A 20,716-nucleotide genomic window follows, 5' to 3' on the forward strand; every position below is an offset into this window, starting at 1 on the left:
TTAGGAAGGCTTCTCAGCAGAGAGTCACTAATGCGAATGGTTCACCAAACCGGTGAACAGTGGGCGGGTTTCTCCTGGTAGAACTTCAGAAGCAAAGGCAAGAGTCTGGGGGAACACACAGCACAGCCCACACACAGCATTTCTGTGTTGTGTAAGTGCAGGGGTGAGGAGGGGACAGGCCCGTGGGAAGGCCGCTGCATCCCAGAGCGCTATCTACCATGCTGGCCAGGAGGTGGATTTTATCCCGGGTGCAAGGGGGAGTAAAAGAAAGGTACTGAGTAGGAGAGTGACTTGGTCAAATTTGTGCTGAAGGAAGATAAATCTGCAGCAGTGTCGAGGATGGACTGGAAGGTTAAGAAGCCTAGAGGTGGGGAGACGTGGAGGATATTGTCCAAGGTCAGCGAGCTGGTAAGTAGCAGAACTTGCAGTGTGAACTGGGGTCTGCTGGCTCCAGGTCAGCCCACGGACCTGCCCATCTAATTGGATTATGATTCCCACGTGCAATCATTTTCAGGCTCAGGAATAACACCACATTATGCACATTTTCCTTCCCTGGAAGATGAGCTCCACCCACATTTGGAAATACGGGAAATACGTCGTCCTCCTCTTCTCTCCCTTCCTGCCTCTCAGGAGGCCCCTCAGCTCCTGCATCTGATGAACTCAGCCCTCTTTCCCACACAGGGCTCCCCCTGCAAACGCGTCTAACAGGGCCAAGTGACAAAGTGAGTTAGATCCTCTGAGGTAACCTTGCGGGCCTTGTTTTTCTTGGGCCGCAGCCTGACTTTCTGATGCCCTGGAATGAGGGCACCTGTTTCTTTTCAAGGAGACTCTGCTATGAGGCCCACGCAGATGGCAGGCCTGGCGTTCTGCGGTCGTCAGAGGCTGCTCGTTCTTGGACCTGGTTCACTAAAAGCTGGACAGGAGGCCAAGCAGAGCCTGGCAACCCTTCCAACCTGCCCTCCGAGGCTGGGGCATTGGCAGCACCTTAGCACGCATGGTGCAGCCCCTCAGAGAGTGCGCAGGTGCTGGTGAACTAGGCTGGTAGGTTAGTGGGGGAAGAAGAGGGAGCAAACTTGCTCTCCCGGACATGTGTCGTGAAATTCATGTCAGGATCTTGAGGCTAGAGCTTTGCAAAAAAAAAAAAAAGAGGGGGAGGCGCATTTAACAGAAGATAAAGATACACATGTAGGAAAAAGGTATGTGAGAAGTGCAACAATTAGTTAAAAAAGGTCACATAAGGATGCAGTGGATAAATTATGCAAGAATAGAGACATGCATAGATTTGATAGTTTTGGGGCGATTTTAAAAGGAGTGCTTTTAAATAACCAACAAGTTTTTATTGAACACCTGCCATTTGAATGCCCTTCAGCACCGTTGGGCCGGCAGTAGCAAGTTGGTTGGAAGAATCCCTGATTAGAGATCTAGTTGCTGGCCCAGGCAGAGCGGACGGAGAGCCAGAGGAGATGGTACAGAGGTTCCCGGCATTGGTTTTGGTTCTGAGGCCTGTGAATTTTCAGGGGAGAATATGCGCTCTAGGAGAATGGTGATTTTGTGAGACTGATGGTATTCGTAGCAAGCATGAATATGAAGCCACAAACCCAGGCATGTAGGAAATATCCGTTTCTTCATTTTCTTCAAATTCAAATTTTAATTTGATTAACTTAATTTTAATTAAAGTTAAAATTTAAATTAACCCTGGCTCTGAAGCACCCTCCCCCATCTCCATCTGGAGATAAATTTATTATTCGAAGCCGTCATTGGAGGGCTCCTCCCCGTTCCACCACTGCCGCCAGCAGAGGTTGATCAACAATCCAGGAGGCCTAGCTGGTGCCTGGAGAAGAGGCCAGGCCTCTGGTCTTCCCTTGCTGAGCTTCCTGCCCACACCCCGACGGGCCACGTCTGCATAGGCACTGAAGGCTCTGTACGTGCACGGAGGTCCTCGGGGAACTTGTGCGGAGGTGGCCCGAGTGTCCAGTCCTTACCGCCCACCCCTCCCCACCGGCCTCCCGAGCTTCCTCCTTCTCTTGGCTGCCTCAGACTCACTCCTCTCTTCTCTCCCAGCAGCACCTCTTCAGTGAGATCCAGTTCCCTAAAAGACGAGAGAAAGCATTGCAGTAGCTTCCTTCTTCTGCTTGGAGGATGGAGAGAGGGACATATAAATGGCCTCACTAACTTCTTGAAACTAGAGAGGTGAGCAGGAAAGGAAAAAGCTTTGAAAATGCGGTGCAAATTAGTTATCTCAATAAATCATCCTGCTGCGGGTTTCTGTGTAATTTACAGGCCAGGCAGAGGGGCAGCAGAGCAGGGGATTAAATGCTTGGATTCTTGGTTCTACCTTTTGCTATCCACGTGGCCTTGCCTCAGCTTCCTCAGAGATGGTGATAACTGTACCTCCCCGGCAGTGATGCAATGAGGGGCAGCGGAGTCCACACGCGTACAGCGCTCGGCACAACGATGAGGCGCCCTGAGCACTTGGTAATTGTTAGCGGCGGTTATTATTTTTTTGGTTTTTTGGTTTTGTTTTTTTTTTTTGCGATATGCGGGCCTCTCACTGTTGTGGCCTCTCCCGTTGCGGAGCACAGGCTCCGGACATGCAGGCTCAGCGGCCATGGCTCATGGGCCCAGCTGCTCCGCGGCATGTGGGATCTCCCCAGACCGGGGCACGAACCCGCATCCCCTGCATCGGCAGGCGGACTCTCAACAACTGCGCCACCAGGGAAGCCCAGCGGCGGTTATTATTAAAGCTCTACTTTCACTGACACCCACGTTCAGCGCCCGACTACACCAACAATGTCGGTTCTTTTCTCGGACTAACAATAGCTTCCTCTCCACAACCAATAAGCGAGGAAAAGAAGGACGGGGTGAGGAAAGGGAGACTCATCCCATGCTCAGTGCACTGACGGAGGTGTGGAGGCTGATCTCTGCCTGCCCAGATGACCCAGGAGAAGGGACTATTCTAGTTGTGATGCTGTTAGAACAAGCTCAGGAATCTTACAGGAAGGGCAGTGGCACATGTTCTTCACAGATGGAGCTTGTCACCACCAGAGGTGTGTGTTTTGCCAGTGGAGAGACCACTGGACCAGGAGTCTTCCTGACTCTTCAGCTGGCTTCCTCTCTCAACTCTTTTCTTTTTTTAGTAAACTTACTTATTTTATTTATTTATTTTTGGCTGCGTTGGGTCTTTGTTGCTGCACACGGGCTTTCTCTAGTTGCGGCAAGCGAGGGCTACTCTTTGTTGCGGTGTGTGGGCTTCTCATTGCGGTGGCTTCTCTTGTTGTGGAGCACGGGCTCTAGGCGCGCAGGCTTCAGTAGTTGTGGCACGTGGGCTCAGGAGTTGTGGCTCACGGGCTCTAGAGCGCAGGCTCAGTAGTTGTGGCGCACGGGCTTATTTGCTCTGCGGTGTGTGGGATCTTCCCGGACCAGGGAACGAACCTGTGTCCCCTGCATTGGCAGGCGGATCCTTAACCACTGCGCCACCAGGGAAGTACCTCTCTCTCAACTCTTTGTGTCACTGCCTTACAGGTGTCCTCCCTGCCCCCTGATTTAAATTAGCTCTTACCTATCATTCTCTCTTGTAATTTCTTGTTCTTTATTATTAGCCTTTAGCCTTTATTCAATTTTTAATCATGGATATTTTGCGTGTTTATTTGTTTAGCATCTTCGCTCTCAGTAGATTACATAGCTCTAGAGGGCTGGGATTAAGTGTGTTTTATGGACCAAGTGCAATCACTTAACCTCAACTTTTTAATCTGCTAAATGAGGATGGTAATACTGCTTTTGCATACCTCACTGAGCTGTGAAATTAAAAAAGATAATGCATGTGAACTTCCTTGTAAATCATGAAACATCTTGCAGATATTAGTTATGCTCAATGACATGTCTACTTGAATGTACATCTCAAGCTGAACACTTGTGAAATGAACTCCCAGGCAGATGAGCATTTTGTTCAATGAGATAATGTAGGAAAGTGCTCACAGCAAGACACACACTGTGATGGCTCTTGATGTCTACAGTAGAAGATGGCAGCCCCAACCTCTAGAAATATGATAGTCACTCAGTCCGTCTGTAGTGGGCTTGAAATAGTTAAAGAGGAGCATGCCCATGGCTGGAGATGTCTGAACACAAGCCACAGTGAGTAACCCAGAGCCCAGCCATCCTGCACCCCGGAGGAGGATTCGCAAGTTCATTCTCAACTAAGATGTTCCTTTGCTACCAAGAGGCGAGGATGGGGAGTATGACACCTTCCCCTGCCCTGTGGCAGAGAGACTGCCGAGGGAGGGAAGACATTTGCAGAAGAACGGCTGCTGCTGCCAGCATTTCACAGAGGGCACACGGGAGGAACATGAATCTCCTTAAGTTCAAACACTGAACAGATAGGTGCAGTATCACACTTGGAAGAGGACGGATGTAGCTGATGAATATGTTAATCCTGGGCGTAGATTTTTCTGCTTTTGATGGACCAGCGAGGAAATGAGAAATGATCCTTTCTCATGGCCGGTGTGGTGCATGAATCACTGAGGCTGGGAACCCAAAGATCAGATGATGTTAAACCAGAGAGACAAAAACAGATAAGATTGGACCAACACAGACCCATCTTCCTTCACTAGGCCGTTCTCAGGTGTTACTGAGTCCATGTTTATCCTGCTCATGGCAGGACGGGCAAATCAATCGAGAGACCGAGGTGTTGGGGCAAGGAGTGGCGACTTTATTCAGAAAGCCAGCAGACGGAGAAGATGGGCGGTCCCAAAGAACCATCTTCCCCGAGTTAGAATTCAGGCTTCGTTTATACTAAAAGGGGAGGGGGTGAAGCCTTAGTTCTGATCCAGCTCTGGAGGGGGTGTGTTCGTTTCTTCCTTCCTGCAGCCATTCACAGGTGGGCCTGGTCAGAATGTTTCCTGTGAGCTAAACAAAGGTATTTTAGCTTAACTCTCATTACCTGGGAGGCAGGGTTCCCAGAGATGGGCCATTATGTTAATTTTAGCTTATAGGCAGCATCCCTTTAGTGATTGACTTGTAATAGAATGCAGAGGTTTTTCCCTGTTACACAGGTTTTGTCCTGTTTCTCAGGGAGGAAGGATGAAGAGATGACACCAGAACTGTGCTTGGTATTCCTTGGTGTTTGCTGTGTATGTAATTATGGCGTAACTGACTACTTAGTAAATTGTGTAGGGGATGTCTGCACACTTTATGGAGTCCCTGGCTCTCCCAGGACCCCAGATTCCCTGTTGTTGGCAGGGAGCCCAGTTTTTCCCCAGGTCTTGGGCTTGGGACTGAATGAGCGTCAGTCACTGTGTCCTTATACATAGAAACAAAGGTGAGCAGTGAGCCCAGGAGAGGCAACAGGTAAAGGGAGGATAGGTCACAGGTCAAAAGGGATAGAAATCGGCCCTAGGATGGGGGCAGGAAGATGGACCAGACACTGGATCCACAAGAAGTCGAAGCCCCGTCACAGATGCATGTCAAGACACACGGACAAAGACCAAGGTTGAGAAGCTGGGTAAGCCAAGGTCACACACAGTGGGACACAGGAGGACATGGGCTGGTGACCACACATGCCAGGGAGGTGAGAATTAGAAGGAGAGGGGGGTACAAATCTGTAATAAATTTAAAAATAATCTTAATTTGTTAAATGAATGATTGCTACTAGTGTAGTTGTCTTATCTTAGCCCCAAAAGATTGGGGTTAACTTTACTCTCATCTATCATGGGGCTGCAGCCACAGAAAGGGGCTTCCCTCAGGCCCTGCAGGCGTCCACCTGGGTTCAATCTACATTTTTTTCCCAAACCTAATCCACCTGCTATGAGGAACGTGCTGTAACAGAGATAAGTACAGGGCACTGTGAGTAGAAGCTGGGGAGTGAGGGAAGGCCTGTGGGAACCTGTTACCATGTGGAGGGAGAAGCCCAGACGCAGCAGGCTGTGATGGGGTGCTGTGGCCAGAGGCCAGGCTGGTACCCTGTGCTTGAGGACTGGGGAAAGCAAGCAGCTCAGAGAGGGCTTGGAGAGGCAAACCCAGACGAGAGGCTGAGGGCAAGGCGGGTAACTGCGTCTAACTTCACCATTTTGCCCAAGGCGGGCTCTGATCTCTAGAGCAGGTGGGACAGCTCCTCAAACAGAAGTCACCCCTGATCTGCCCTTCTCAGTCCCGGGAGGAGTGCGCTCCAGGCCACCGCAAAGGTAAATATGAGAAGAGTCGCCTGAAAGTAAACAGGGCAGTAAAAGGGATCTGGGAAAGCGAAAGCAGAGTCTGAGAGCGGGAGCACGAAGTCAGGAGCCGGGAGAGGTGGAGGCGTGGGTCCTTTCTCCTGGAGAGACAGGGGAGCTTTGTGCGCTGGCCTCGCATCTCCGGCTGCGCGCGGCCGGGCCGGGGCCATGCGAGGGCCGCTCCTCTCCACGCTTCTCCTGGCTGCTCTGTCACAGGTACGTCCTGGCTCTCCCACCACTCCTTCCCCCAGGGGATGCGGCGACTCCTATTTCCTCAGGTCAGAGATAAAAAGGAAGAGAAGATGGGGGAAGAGGAGAGATGCATTCCTTGTGGGAATACTTGCAGACGAATAGGGAGCCATTTTCCTCTCCAAATCGAGTCCTGTTGTGGTTCATTAGCTTCGGGAAAGAGTGAAAAACATTTCTCCCTTTCGGGGAAGGGCACTTAATCCTGCTTCCGATATGTTTGACCAGCTCCCAGATTTTCATACGGTGTATTTTTTACGGGAGTCTGCTGGCACACGCACTTGGGGAGCGGCAGCCCTGCGGGCGGGGTGGCTGTGGTCCTCTGCGGGCGCCAGCCCGGGCGGAAGGCACAGAGCCGCTGGAAAAAGTGATCCTAATGGCTTTCTTCAGCTAAGCCTGTCCTTGTAGGAAAGAAGCTTTTCAGAGCAAACATTTATATTTTTAAAACATTCTATTTCTTTTTTCTTAACCCATGAGTTTTTCACTTTTCATGAAAAGGAATCAGTCCACGGGATTTTTAAGTATTTCACACAGCAGACCAAGGGGAAGTTTAATTTAATATGAGCAATTCTTTGCTTTAGTATTTTTTATTAAGACCATTAAAACAGGGTGACTTATTTATGGATTTATTTACATGGTGGAGGTTTTCGCTAGCCCAGAAGACAGAGCTTTTGAAACGTGGTTATTTAGAGTACAGGGATGTGTCTGTGAGTTAATTTGATTGAGGCAGTAAGTCGTAGATGTATTTTAGAAAACAAGGGGTTGAAAATTGTTATATGTGGAGAGATTGAAGATTTTAAAAGGGTCATAAGAGTCAGTGGTACCATTATGTGGAGGGGTGCTTTTCTCCAGTAGGGGTGAGATGGGGCTGCCTATTGCCTATTCCACTGCTCTTGAGAAAAACCCTGTCATTTTTGTTGACTGAGAACTACAGCATCTCCCTAAACAGCAAATATTCCAACAGAGAGAGATGTGCCCAAAGTAAAAACAAACACAAGAAGGGGTTATATAGCGAGCAACAAGAAAATATTATGCTTAACGGCAAAGTTAAGGGTCTGATAATACCTACCATTTATAGAAAATCTACTATGTGCCGTGCACTGTGCTATGCACTTTAGTCATTATCTTAATCCTCAAAATAACCTTGCAAAGTGGATATTATTAGCCCTGTTTTACAGAGGAGGATTGAGGCTCAAAGATCAAATAAATGAAAGTTATCGAAATCCCAGAGTTATACTAAAGCTCAGCTCTGTGGTCAAGACCCCTCCTTGTTTCTGTTGTATTATTCTGATGATTCTTTTGTGGTCTTGAGCTTTTGATTTTGAAAACAATCAAAATGTCTGAAGAAAAAATTATGTACAGTTTTTTACATTTACCCACATATTTGCCATTTCTGGGACCCTTGATTTCTTCCTGCATTTCTAAAGTACTATCTATTGTAATTTTCCCTTCAGACTGAAGAGCTTCCTTTAGTATTTCTTGTGAGACAGGTATGCTAGCAACAATTTCTCTCAGCTTTTCTGTATCTGGAAATGTCTTTAATTTTACCCTCATTTTTAAAAGATAATTCCACTGGAGAAAGAACCTCAGGTTGACAGTTTTTTTTCTTTCAACATTCTGTCTGGGGGCCTTGCTCTCCTTCTCCACCTCCTTTTTTAAAGACATAGTTTTTTTTGGCGTAGTTTTAGGGTCACAGCAAGTTTGAGAGAAAGGTACAGAGATTTCCTGTGCACTGCCTCCCCTCCCCCCGGATTATCTGTGTCCCCCACAAAAGTGGTACACAACTGATGAACCACACTGGCACATCATAACCATCCAGCATCCATCGCTTACGTTACGGTTCACTCTTGGTGTTGTACCTTCTGAGTTTGGACAGATGTGTAATGACATGTATCCACTATGACAATATTGTACAGAGTATTTTCGCTGCCCTAAAAATCCTCTGTGTGCCACCTGTTTATCCCTTCCCCCAACCCCTGGCAACCACTGATCGTTTTACTGTCTCCATAGTTTTGCCCTTTCCAGAATGTCATGTAGTTGGAGTCATACAGTATGTAGCCTTTTCAGATTGGCTTCTTTCACTTAGTGATATGCATGTCTTTTCAAGGCTTGATAGCTCATTTCCTTTTAGCACTGCATAATGTTCCACTGTCTGGATGTATCACAGTTCATCCACTCACCTATTGAAGAGCATCTTGGTTTCCTTCTTTTGATGAGAAGTCAGATCTCATACTTACTGTTATTCTCCTGTGTGTAATACTCCCCCTTTCTCAGGCTGATTCCAAGATTTTCTCTTTATCCTTAGTTTTCAACCGTGTTACCTGTGACCTCGGAGATCATATAGAAATGCTTCCAGACTGGAAAGATAAACAGGTGTCCCCAGGTGGGAAGTTTGGGGAGCGGGCATTTCATTAGAGGGAGCAATGTGAGGAAAAGCCTGACCTCAGAGGAGGAGAAACTGACCTGGTGCCTCTTGTCAGGTGCATGGCATAGGAGGAGAGTGCATTGAGTGCTACGGCTGGAGAGGAAGGCGAGGACCAGCACACAGAGGGTTTAGATACCATGCTCAGAAGTTTGGACCATATATTGTTGACAGTGGGGAGCCACTGGATGGGCTTCAAGGAGATGAGGAGTAAAATCAGATACAGTGGTTTTTTTAAAATTAAAAAATTTTTAAATTTTATTTATTTTTTATACAGCAGGTTCTTATTAGTTATCCATTTTATACATATTATTGTATGCATGTCAATCCCAATCTCCCAATCCATCACACCACCACCTCCACCCCCGCCACCACTTTCCCCCCTTGTTGTCCATACGTTTGTTCTCTACATCTGTGTCTCAATTTCTGCCCTGCAAACAGGTTCATCTGTACCATTTTTCTAGTTTCCACATATGTGCGTTAATATACGATATTTGTTTTTCTCTTTCCGACTTACTTCACTCTGTATGACAGTCTCTAGATCCAACCATGTCTCTACAAATGGCCCAATTTCGTTCCTTTTTATGGCTGAGTAATATTCCATTGTATATATGTACCACACCTTCTTTATCCATTCATCTGTCAATGGGCATATAGGTTGCTTCCATGACCTGGCTATTGTGAATAGTGTTGCAATGAACACTGGGGTGCATGTGTCTTTTTGAATTATGGTTTTCTCTGGGTATATGCCCAGTAGTGGGGATTGCTGGGTCATATGGTAATTCTATTTTTAGTTTTTTAAGGAACCTCCATACTGTTCTCCATAGTGGCTGTATCAATTTACATTTCCACCAACAGTGCAAGAGGGTTCCCTTTTCTCCACACCCTCTCCAGCATTTGTTGATTGTAAATTTTCTGATGATGCCCATTCTAACTGGTGTGAGGTGATACCTCATTGTAGTTTTGATTTGCATTTCTCTAATAATTAGTGATGTTCAGCAGCTTTTCATGTGCTTCTTGGCCATCTGTATGTCTTCTTTGGAGAAATGTCTATTTAGGTCTTCTGCCCATTTTTTGATTGGGTTGTTTGTTTTTTTAATATTGAGCTGCATGTGCTGTTTATATATTTTGGAGATTAATTCTTTTTTTTTTTTTTAGCATTTGAGAACTTTGGTTTATTGAGTATTTATCATATGCCATGCACTATTCTGCCTTAAAGTTGCTCACAATTTGCTGTAGGGAGACAGGCAAAAAAGTGCATTCAAATGTTACAGTTTCTGTGATAAAAAATATGTATGGGATACAACAGGGTACAAAGGAAAAATGGTCATTTCAATCTGGACAGAGCTCATTAAGTTTCTTGAATCTGTGGGTTTGTAATTTCCATCAAATTTTGAAAAAATTTCAAACAAAATTTCTCCAAGTATTTTTGGTCTCTTCTATTCCTTCTGTGACTCTAGTTACATGTATGCTTGAGGTTGTCCCATAAGTCACTGAGGTTCTTTTTTTTTTTTTTGGCTTCTTTTTTTTTTTTAACATCTTTATTGGAGTATAATTGCTTTACAATGGTGTGTTAGTTTCTGCTTTACAACAAAATGAATCAGTTATATATATACATATGTCCCCATATCTCTTCCCTCTTGTGTCTCCTTCCCTCCCACCCTCCCTATCGCACCCCTCCAGGCGGTCACAAAGCACCTAGCTGATCTCCCTGTGTTATGCGGCTGCTTCCCACTAGCTATCTACCTTAAGTTTGGTAGTGTATATACGTCCATGCCTCTCTCTCGCTTTGTCACAGCTCACCCTTCCCCCTCCCCATATCCTCAAGTCCATTCGCTAGTAGGTCTGTGTCTTTATTCCTGTTTTACCCCTAGGTTCTTCATGACATTTTTTTCCCTTAAATTCCATATATATGTGTTAGCATACAGTATTTGTCTCTCTCTTTCTGACTCACTTCACTCTGTATGACAGACTCTAGGTCTATGCACCTCATTACAAATAGCTCAATTTCGTTTCTTTTTATGGCTGAGTAATATTCCATTGTATATATGTGCCACATCTTCTTTATCCATTCATCCGATGATGGACACTTAGGTTGTTTCCACCTCTGGGCTATTGTAAATAGAGCTGCAATGAACATTTTGGTACATGACTCTTTGAATTATGGTTTTCTCAGGGTATATGCCCAGTAGTGGGATTGCTTTTGTAGTTTTTTAAGGAACCTCCATACTGTTCTCCACAGTGGCTGTATCAATTTACATTCCCACCAACAGCGCAAGAGGGTTCCCTTTTCTCCACACCCTCTCCAGCATTTATTGTTTCTAGATTTTTTGATGATGGCCATTCTGACTGGTGTGAGATGATATCTCGTAGTTTTGATTTGCATTTCTCTAAGGATTAATGATGTTGAACATTCTTTCATGTGTTTGTTGGCAGTCTGTATACCTTCTTTGGAGAAATGTCTATTTAGGTCTTCTGCCCATTTTTGGATTGGGTTGTTTGTTTTTTTGTTATTAAGCTGCATGAGCTGCTTATAAATTTTGGAGATTAATCCTTTGTCAGTTGCTTCATTTGCAAATATTTCCTCCCATTCTAAGCGTTGTCTTTTGGTCCTGTTTATGGTTTCCTTTGCTGTGCAAAAGCTTTGCAGTTTCATTAGGTCCCATTTGTTTATTTTTGTTTTTATTTCCATTTCTCTAGGAGGTGGGTCAAAAAGGATCTTGCTGTGATTTATGTCATAGAGTGTCCTGCCTATGTTTTCCTCTAAGAGTTTGATAGTTTCTGGCCTTACATTTAGGTCTTTAATCCATTTTGAGCTTATGTTTGTGTATGGTGTTAGGGATTGATCTAATCTCATAGTTTTACATGTACCTGTCCAGTTTTCCCAGCACTACTTATTGAAGAGGCTGTCCTTTATCCAGTGTACATTCCTGCCTCCTTTATCAAAGATAAGGTGATCATATGTGCGTGGGTTTATCTCTGGGCTTTCTATCCTGTTCCATTGATCTATCTTTCTGTTTTTGTGCCAGTACCATACTGTCTTGATTACTGTAGATTTGTAGTATAGTCTGAAGTCAGGGAGCCTGATTCCTCCAGCTCCGTTTTTCATTCTCAAGATTGCTTTGGCTATTCGGGGTCTTTTGTGTTTCCATACAAATTGTGAAAGTTTTTGTTGTAGTTCTGTGAAAAATACCAGTGGTAGTTTGATAGGGATTGCATTGAATCTGTAGATGGCTTTGGGTAGTAGAGTCATTTTCACAATATTGATTCTTCCAATCCAAGAACATGGTATATCTCTCCATCTATTTGTATCATCTTTAATTTCTTTCATCAGTGTCTCATACTTTTCTGCATACAGGTCTTTTGTCTCCTTGGGTAGGTTTTTTCCTAGATATTTTATTCTTTTTGTTGCAATGGTAAATGGGAGTGTTTTCTTGATTTCACTTTCAGATTTTTCATCCTTAGTGTATAGGAATGCCAGAGATTTCTGTGCATTAATTTTGTATCCTGCTACTTTACCAAATTCATTGATTAGCTGTAGTAGTTTTCTGGTAGCATCTTTAGGATTCTCTATGTATAGTATCATGTCATCTGCAAATAGTGACAGCTTTACTTCTTCTTTTCTAGTTGGATTCCTTTTATTTCCCTTTCTTCTCTGATTGCTGTGGCTAAAACTTCCAAAACTATGTTGAATAAGAGTGGTGAGAGTGGGCAACCTTGTCTTGTTCCTGATCTTAGTGGAAAAGGTTTCAGTTTTTCACCATTGAGGATGATGTTGGCTGTGGGTTTGTCATATATGGCCTTTATTATGTTGAGGAACGTTCCCTCTATGCCTACTTTCTGCAGGGTTTTTATCATAAATGGGTGTTGTATTTTGTCGAAATTTTCTCTGCATCTATTGAGATGATCATATGGTTTTTCTCCTTCAATTTGTTAATGTGGTGTATCACGTTGATTGATTTGCGTATATTGAAGAATCCTTGCATTCCTGGAATAAACCCCACTTGATCATGGTGTATGATCCGTTTAATGTGCTGTTGGATTCTGTTTGCTAGTATTTTGTTGAGGATTTTTGCATCTATGTTCATCAGTGATATTGGCCTGTAGTTTTCTTTCTTTGTGACATCCTTGTCTGGTTTTGGTATCAGGGTGATGGTGGCCTCGTAGAATGAGTTTGGGAGTGTTCCTCCTTCTGCTATATTTTGGAAGAGTTTGAGAGGGATAGGTGTTAGCTCTTCTCTAAATGTTTGATAGAATTTGCCTGTGAAGCCATCTGGTCCTGGGCTTTTGTTTGTTGGAAGATTTTTAATCACAGTTTCAATTTCAGTGCTTGTGATTGGTCTGTTCATAATTTCTATTTCTTCCTGATTCAGTCTTGGCAGGTTGTGCCTTTCTAAGAATTTGTCCATTTCTTCCAGGTTGTCCATTTTATTGGCATAGAGTTGCTTGTAGTAATCTCTCATGACCTTTTGTATTTCTGCAGTGTCAGTTGTTACTTCTTTTTCATTTCTAATTCTATTGATTTGAGTCTTCTTCCTTTTTTTCTTGATGAGTCTGGCTAATGGTTTATCAATTTTGTTTATCTTCTCTTGGAACCAGCTTTTAGTTTTATTGATCTTTGCTATCGTTTCCTTCATTTCTTTTTCATTTATTTCTGATCTGATTTTTATGATTTCTTTCCTTCTGCTAACTTTGAGTTTTTTTGTTCTTCTTTCTCTAATTGCTTTAGGTGTAAGGTTAGCTTGTTTATTCGAGATGTTTCTTGTTCTTAAGGTAGGATTGTATTGCTATAAACTTCCCTCTTAGAACTGCTTTTGCTGCATCCCATAGGTTTTGTGTCGTCGTGTCTCCATTGTCATTTGTTTCTAGGTATTTTTTGATTTCCTCTTTGATTTCTTCAGTGATCACTTCGTTATTAAGTAGTGTATTGTTTAGCCTCCATGTGTTTGTATTTTTTATAGATCTTTTCCTGTAATTGATATCTAGTCTCATAGCATTGTGGTCGGAAAAGATACTTGATACAATTTCAATTTTCTTAAATTTACCAAGGCTTGATTTGTGACCCAAGATATGAGCTATCCTGGAGAATGTTCCATGAGCACTAGAGAAAAATGTGTATTCTGTTGTTTTTGGATGGAATGTCCTATAAATATCAATTAAGTCCATCTTGTTTAATGTATCATTTAAAGCTTGTGTTTCCTTATTTATTTTCATTTTGGATGATCTGTCCATTGGTGAAAATGGGGTGTTAATGTCCCCTACTATGAATGTGTTACTGTCGATTTCCCCCTTTATGGCTGTTAGTATTTGCCTTATGTATTGAGTTGCTCCTATGTTGGGTGCATAAATATTTACAGTTGTTATATCTTCTCCTTGGATCAATCCCTTGATCATTATGTAGTGTCCTTCTTTGTCTCTTCTAATAGTCTTTATTTTAAAGTCTATTTTGTCTGATATGAGAATTGCTACTCCAGCTTTCTTTTGGTTTCCATTTTCATGAAATATCTTTTTCCATCCCCTTACTTTCAGTCTGTATGTGTCCCTAGGTCTGAAGTGCGTCTCTTGTAGACAGCAAATATATGGGTCTTGTTTTTGTATCCATTCAGCCAATCTGCGTCTTTTGGTGGGAGCATTTAGTCCATTTACATTTCAGGTAATTATCGATATGTATGTTCCTATTCCCATTTTCTTAATTGTTTTGGGTTCGTTATTGTAGGTCTTTTCCTTCTCTTGTGTTTCTTGCCTAGAGAAGTTCCTTTAGCAGTTGTAAAGCTGGTTTGGTGGTGCTGAACTCTCTCAGCTTTTGCTTGTCTGTAAAAGTTGTAATTTCTCCATCAAATCTGAATGAGATCCTTGCTGGGTCGAGTAATCTTGGTTGCAGGTTTTTCTCCTTCATCAATTTAAATATGTCCTGCCAGTGCCCTCTGGCTTGCAGAGTTTCTGCTGAAAGATCAACTGTTAACCTTATGGGGATTCCCTTGTGTGTTATTTGTTGTTTTTCCCATGCTGCTTTTAATATGCTTTCTTTGTATTTAATTTTTCACAGTTTGATTAATATGTGTCTTGGCGTATTTCTCCTTGCATTTATCCTGTATGGGACTCTCTGTGCTTCCTGGACGTGATTAACTATTTCCTTTCCCATATTAGGGAAGTTTTCAACTATAATCTCTTCAAATATTTTCTCAGTCCCTTTCTTTTTCTCTTCTTCTTCTGGAACCCCTATAATTTGAATGTTGGTGTGTTTAATGTTGTCCCAGAGGTCTCTGAGACTGTCCTCAGTTCTTTTCATTCTTTTTTCTTTATTCTGCTCTGCAGTAGTTATTTCCACTATTTTATCCTCCAGGTCACTTATCCGTTATTCTGCCTCAGTTATTCTGCTATTGATCCCTTCTAGAGTATTCTTCATTTCATTTATTGTGTTGTTCATCATTGTTTGTTTCATCTTTAGTTCTTCTAGGTCCTTGTTAAATGTTTCTTGCATTTTCTCTATTCTATTTCCAAGATTTTGGATCATCTTTACTATCAGTATTCTCAATTGTTTTTCAGGTAGACTGCCTATTTCCTCTTCATTTGTTAGGTCTGGTGGGTTTTTATCTTGCTCCTTCATCTGCTGTGTGTTTTTCTGTCTTCTCATATTGCTTATCTTACTGTGTTTGGGGCCTCCTTTTTGCAGGCTGCAGGTTCATAGTTCCCATTGTTTTTGGTGTCTGTCCCCAGTGGCTAAGGTTGGTTCAGTGGGTTGTGTAGGCTTCCTGGTGGAGGAGACTAGTGCCTGTGTTCTGGTGGATGAGGATGGATCTTGTCTTTCTGGTGGGCGGGTCCACGTCTGGTGGTGTGTTTTGGGGTGTCTGTGGACTTATTATGATTTAGGGCAGCCTCTCTGCTAATGGGTGGGGTTGTGTTCCTGTCTTGCTAGTTGTTTGGCATAGGATGTCCCGCACTGTACCTTGCTGGTCGTTGAGTGAAGCTGGGTGCTGGTGTTGAGATGGAGATCTCTGGGAGATTTTCACCATTTGATATTATGCGGAGCTGGGAGGTCTCTTGTGGACCAGTGTCCTGAAGTTGGCTCTCCCATCTCAGAGGTACAGCACTAACTCCTGACTGCAGCACCAAGAGCCTTTCATCCACACGGCTCAGAAGAAAAGGGAGAAAAAGTAGAAAGAAAGAGTTAATAGAAGGAGAAAGAAAGAAAGGAAGGAAGGAAGCAGGGAGGGAGGGAGGAAGGAAGGAAGGGAAGGAAGATATAAAGAAGATAAAGTAAAATAAAATAAAGTAAGATAAAATATAAAGTTATTAAAAAATAATTCTTAGGAGAAAAAAACAACGGATGGATAGAACTCTGGGACAAATGGTGGAAGCAAAGCTATACAGACAAAATCTCACAGAGAAGCATACACATACACACTCACAAAAGGAGGAAAAGGGGAAAAATCATAAATCTTGCTCTCAAAGTCCACCTCCTTAATTTGGGATGATTCGTTGTCTATCCATGTATTCCACAGATGCAGGGTACATCAAGTTGATTGTGGAGCTTTAATCCGCTGCTTCTGAGGCTGCTGGGATAGATTTCCCTTTCTCTTCTTTGTTCTCACAGCTCCCAGGGGCTCAGCTTTGGATTTGGCCCCGCCTCTGCGTGTAGGTCGCTGGAGGGCGTCTGTTCTTCGCTCAGACAGTACGGGGTTAAAGGAGCCGCTGATTCGGGGGCTCTGGCTCACTCAGGCCGGGAGGAGGGAGGGGCACGGAGTGCGGGGCGAGCCTGCGGCGGCAGAGGCCGGCGTGACGTTGCACCAGCCTGAGGCAGGCAGTGCGTTCTCCCGGGGTAGTTGTCCCTGGATCCCGGGACCCTGGCAGTGGCGGGCTGCACAGGCTTCCCGGAAGAGGGGTGTGGATAGTGACCTGTGCTCGCACACAGGCTTCTTGGTGGTGGCAGCAGCAGCCTTAGCGTCTCATGCCTGTGTCTGGGGGTCCGCACTTTTAGCCGCGGCTCGCGCCCGTCTCTGGAGCTCCTTTAAGCAGCGCTCTTAATCCCCTCTCCTCACGCACCAGGAAACAAAGAGGGAAGCGAAAGTCTCTTGCCTCTTCGGCAGGTCCAGACTTTTCCCCGGACTCCCTCCGGGCCAGCCGTGGCGCACTAACCCCCTGCAGGCTGTGTTCACGCTGCCAACCCCAGTCCTCTCCCTGTGCTCCAACCACAGCCCGAGCCTCATCTCCCAGCCCCACCCGCCCCGGCGGGGGAGCAGACAAGCCTCTCGGGCTGGTGAGTGCCGGTCGGCACCGATCCTCTGTGCGGGAATCTCTCCGCTTTGCCCCACGCACCCCTGTTGCTGTGCTCTCCTCCGCGGCTCCGAAGCTTCCCCCTCCGCCACCCGTGGTCTCCACCCGCGAAGGGGCTTCCTAGTGTGTGGAAACCTTTCCTCCTTCACAGCTCCCTCCCACTGGTGCAGGTCCCGTCCCTATCTTTTTTCTTTTTCCTACCCAGGTACGTGGGGGGTTTCTTGCCTTTTGGGAGGTCTGAGGTCTTCTGCCAGTGTTCAGTAGGTGTTCTGTAGGAGTTATTCCACGTGTAGATGTATTTCTGGTGTATCTGTGGGGAGGAAGGTGATCTCCACGTCTTACTCTTCCGCCATCTTCCCGGAAGTGATCGAGATTAATTCTTTGTGCATTGATTCGTTTGCAAATATTTTCTCCCATTCTGAGGGTTGTCTTTTCGTCTTGTTTGTAGTTTCCTTTGCTTTGCAAAAGGTTTGAAGTTTCAGTAGGTCCCATTTGTTTATTTTTGTTTTTATTTCCATTATTGTAGGAGGTGGATCAAAAAAGATCTTGCTGTGATTTCTGTCAAAGAGTGTTCTTCATATGTTTTCCTCTGAGAGTTTTATAGTGTCCAGACTTACATTTAGGTCTCTAATCCATTTTGAGTTTATTTTTGTGTATGGTGTTAGGGAGTGTTCTAATTTCATTCTTTTCCATGTAGCTGTCCAGTTTTCCTAGCACCACTTATTTAAGAGAGTGTCTTTTCTCCATTGTATATCCTTGCCTCCTTTGTGATAGATTATTTGACGATAGGTGTGTGGGTTTATCTCTGGGCTTTCTATCCTGTTCCATTGATCTATCTTTCTGTTTTTGTGCCAGTACCATATTGTCTTGATTACTGTAGCTTTGTAGTATAGTCTGAAGTTAGGGAGTCTGATTCTTCCAGCTCTTTTTCTTTCCCTCAAGACTGCTTTGGCTATTTGGGGTCTTTTGTGTGTCCATACAAATTTTATTTGTGAATTCTATCAAACATTTAAACAAGAGGTAACTCCCATCCTTCTCAAGCTCTTCCAAAAAACTGAAGAGGGAAGGAACACTCCCAAACTCATTCTATGAGGCCACCATCACCCTGATACCAAAACCAGACAAAGATACTACAAAAAAAGAAAATTACAGACCAATATCATTGATGAATATAGATGCAAAAATCCTCAACAAAATACTAGCAAACAGAATCCAACAACACATTAAAAGGATCATACACAATGATCGAGTGGGATTTATACCAGGGATGCAAGGATTCTTCAATATACACAAATCAATCAATGTGATACACCATAGTAACAAACTGAAGAATAGAAACCATACGATCATCTCAATAGATGCAGAAAAAGCTTTTGACAAAATTCAACACCAATTTATTATAAAAACTCTCCAGAAAGTGGGCATAGAGGGAACCTACCTCAACATAATAGAGTCCATATACAACAAACCCACAGCAAACATCATTCTCAATGGTGAAAAACTGAAAGCATTTCCTCTAAGATCAGGAAGAAGACAAGGATGTCCACTTTCATCACTATTATTCAACATAGTTTTGGAAATCCTAGCCACAGCAATCAGAGAAGAAAAAGAAATAAAAGGTATACGAATTGGAAAGGAAGACGTAAAACTGTCACTGTTTGCAGATGACATGATACTATACATAGAGAATCCTAAAGATGCCACCAGAAAACTACTAGGGCTAATCAATGAATTTGGTAAAGTTGCAGGATGCAAAATTAATGCACAGAAATCTCTTGCATTCCTATACACTAATGATGAAAAATCTGAAAGAGAAACTAAGGAAACACTCCCCTTTACCACTGCAACAAAAAGAATAAAATACCTAGGAATAAACCTACCTAGGGAGACAAAAGACCTGTATGCAGAAAACTATAAGACACTGATGAAAGAAATTAAAGATGATACAAATAGATGGAGAGATATACCATGTTCTTGGATTGGAAGAATCAATATTGTGAAAATGACTATACTACCCAAGGCAATCTACAGATTCAATGCAATCCCTGTCAAATTACCAATGGCATTTTTTACAGAACTAGATACAGTGTTTTTTGTTTTGTTTTGTTTTTTTGTGTGGAGATGCTGGGGACCGACAGATATGTTTTTTAAGAGATCCTTAAAGCAGTGATGTGGTAGATTTGTTGAAGTCATTCTTGAGGGAGGGAGACCGGTTAGGAACTTACTGAAGTAATACTTGGTAGCAGTGAAAATGAGGGAAGAGTGACTAGTTTTAGGGCTATAAGGATGATAAGCAGGATTAGTTGTTAAATGACTATGGGAGGTGAGGGAGAGGAAGATGACCTGGACGACTCCTAGCTTCCTATCTCCAGGGTATGGAGAAGCTGTCTCGGGTGGGTGGGGCAATGTTGAGTTTGGGACATGAGTTTTTCCTGTAGGACGTTCTAGTGGAGACGTCCGGTAGGCAGCCAGCTATATGGGTCTGCACTCAGCATGGCAGTCCTGGATGGAAATTTATATTTGAAGCTGCATAGGGTCAAAAATGACGGCAAGGGTGTTGATGAGATGGTCAAGAGACAGTGTGCAGGGTGAGAACAGCAATACATTAAGGTCACGAAACACCAGTGAGCTTAGATCTAAGTCAAATGCAGGGTAACAGGAGCCTGCAAAGGAGATTGAGAAAGTATGTCCAGAGGTAGGGGTAGAACTGGGCAGGGGTGTGGGGCTGGTGTCATGAAAGCCAAGAATTGAGAGTCCAACACCTTAGAGAGGGGAGGACGGAAAGTTCATGAACATGAGCCCAGCTGAGAGGCCGCCGAACCCGGCAAGGGGTCCCTGGTAACCACGTCTGAACCTGGGCAAGAATGCGAAGCAGGCGCTCGCTACGTGTAGCCTTGATATTCTGCCCCCCTACATTCGGGATTTCCATTGTTCCTCCTCGTCCTTCAGAAGCCCAGCACTGTATCCTCAAAGTCTATTCTCACGTGGTATATTCAACTCAAATAGTAGCTGAAAGTGTTACTCTGGGGAATACATGTCTCATCAGTGGTAAGAAAAAAGGCTGGGCTTCCCTGGTGGCGCAGTGGTTGAGAGTCCTCCTGCCGATGCAGGGGACACAGGTTCGTGCCCCCGTCCGGGAGGATCCCACATGCCGCGGAGCCTGCGCAAAAAAAAAGGCTTAAGATTTAATGGTGGAATTTCAAACAGATAGTTTTAAATGTAGGGTTGTTTTTGTTTTTTCTCTGATTCTGACTCTCTTTTTCATTGTCCAAACTTTTTCTTTTTTTATATTAGCTATCTATTTTATACATATTAGTGTATATATGTCAATCCCAATCCCCCAATTCATCCCCCCCAACCGCTTTCCCCACTTGGTGTCCCTTAAATGTAGGGTTTTTGAGTTGGAAAGAGGTTTAGCATGTCTGTATCAGTCCAACTGCCTTCAGTTCCATCAGATAAAAATTGAGAGTTAATTACAGAAATTACTTGCCAGGCACTGTGCTAAGTGCCACTTGTACACCAGCAAGTGAACCTCAACTCCCTGTGGTTGGGTAGCTTTAGGGTGAGTGGA

General features: G+C 44.0%; 1 protein-coding gene across 2 annotated transcripts in view; it reads left to right on the top strand.

Moving 5' to 3' along the window:
* The first annotated feature begins 2,386 nt into the window (after nucleotides 1-2,386).
* CCN6 (cellular communication network factor 6) overlaps nucleotides 2,387-20,716 on the top strand; it is a 28,790-nt gene continuing 10,460 nt past the window's right edge. For both annotated transcript variants that reach the window (XM_079938877.1, XM_079938876.1), the window contains exon 1: nucleotides 2,387-2,475. In XM_079938877.1, coding sequence (XP_079795003.1) covers nucleotides 2,410-2,475 — 66 coding nt within the window. In that variant the 5' untranslated portion in view covers nucleotides 2,387-2,409. The remainder of the gene's footprint in view (nucleotides 2,476-20,716) is intronic.

This window comes from Stenella coeruleoalba (assembly GCF_951394435.1).
Source record: "Stenella coeruleoalba genome assembly, chromosome: 12".
Lineage (NCBI taxonomy): Eukaryota > Metazoa > Chordata > Mammalia > Artiodactyla > Delphinidae > Stenella > Stenella coeruleoalba.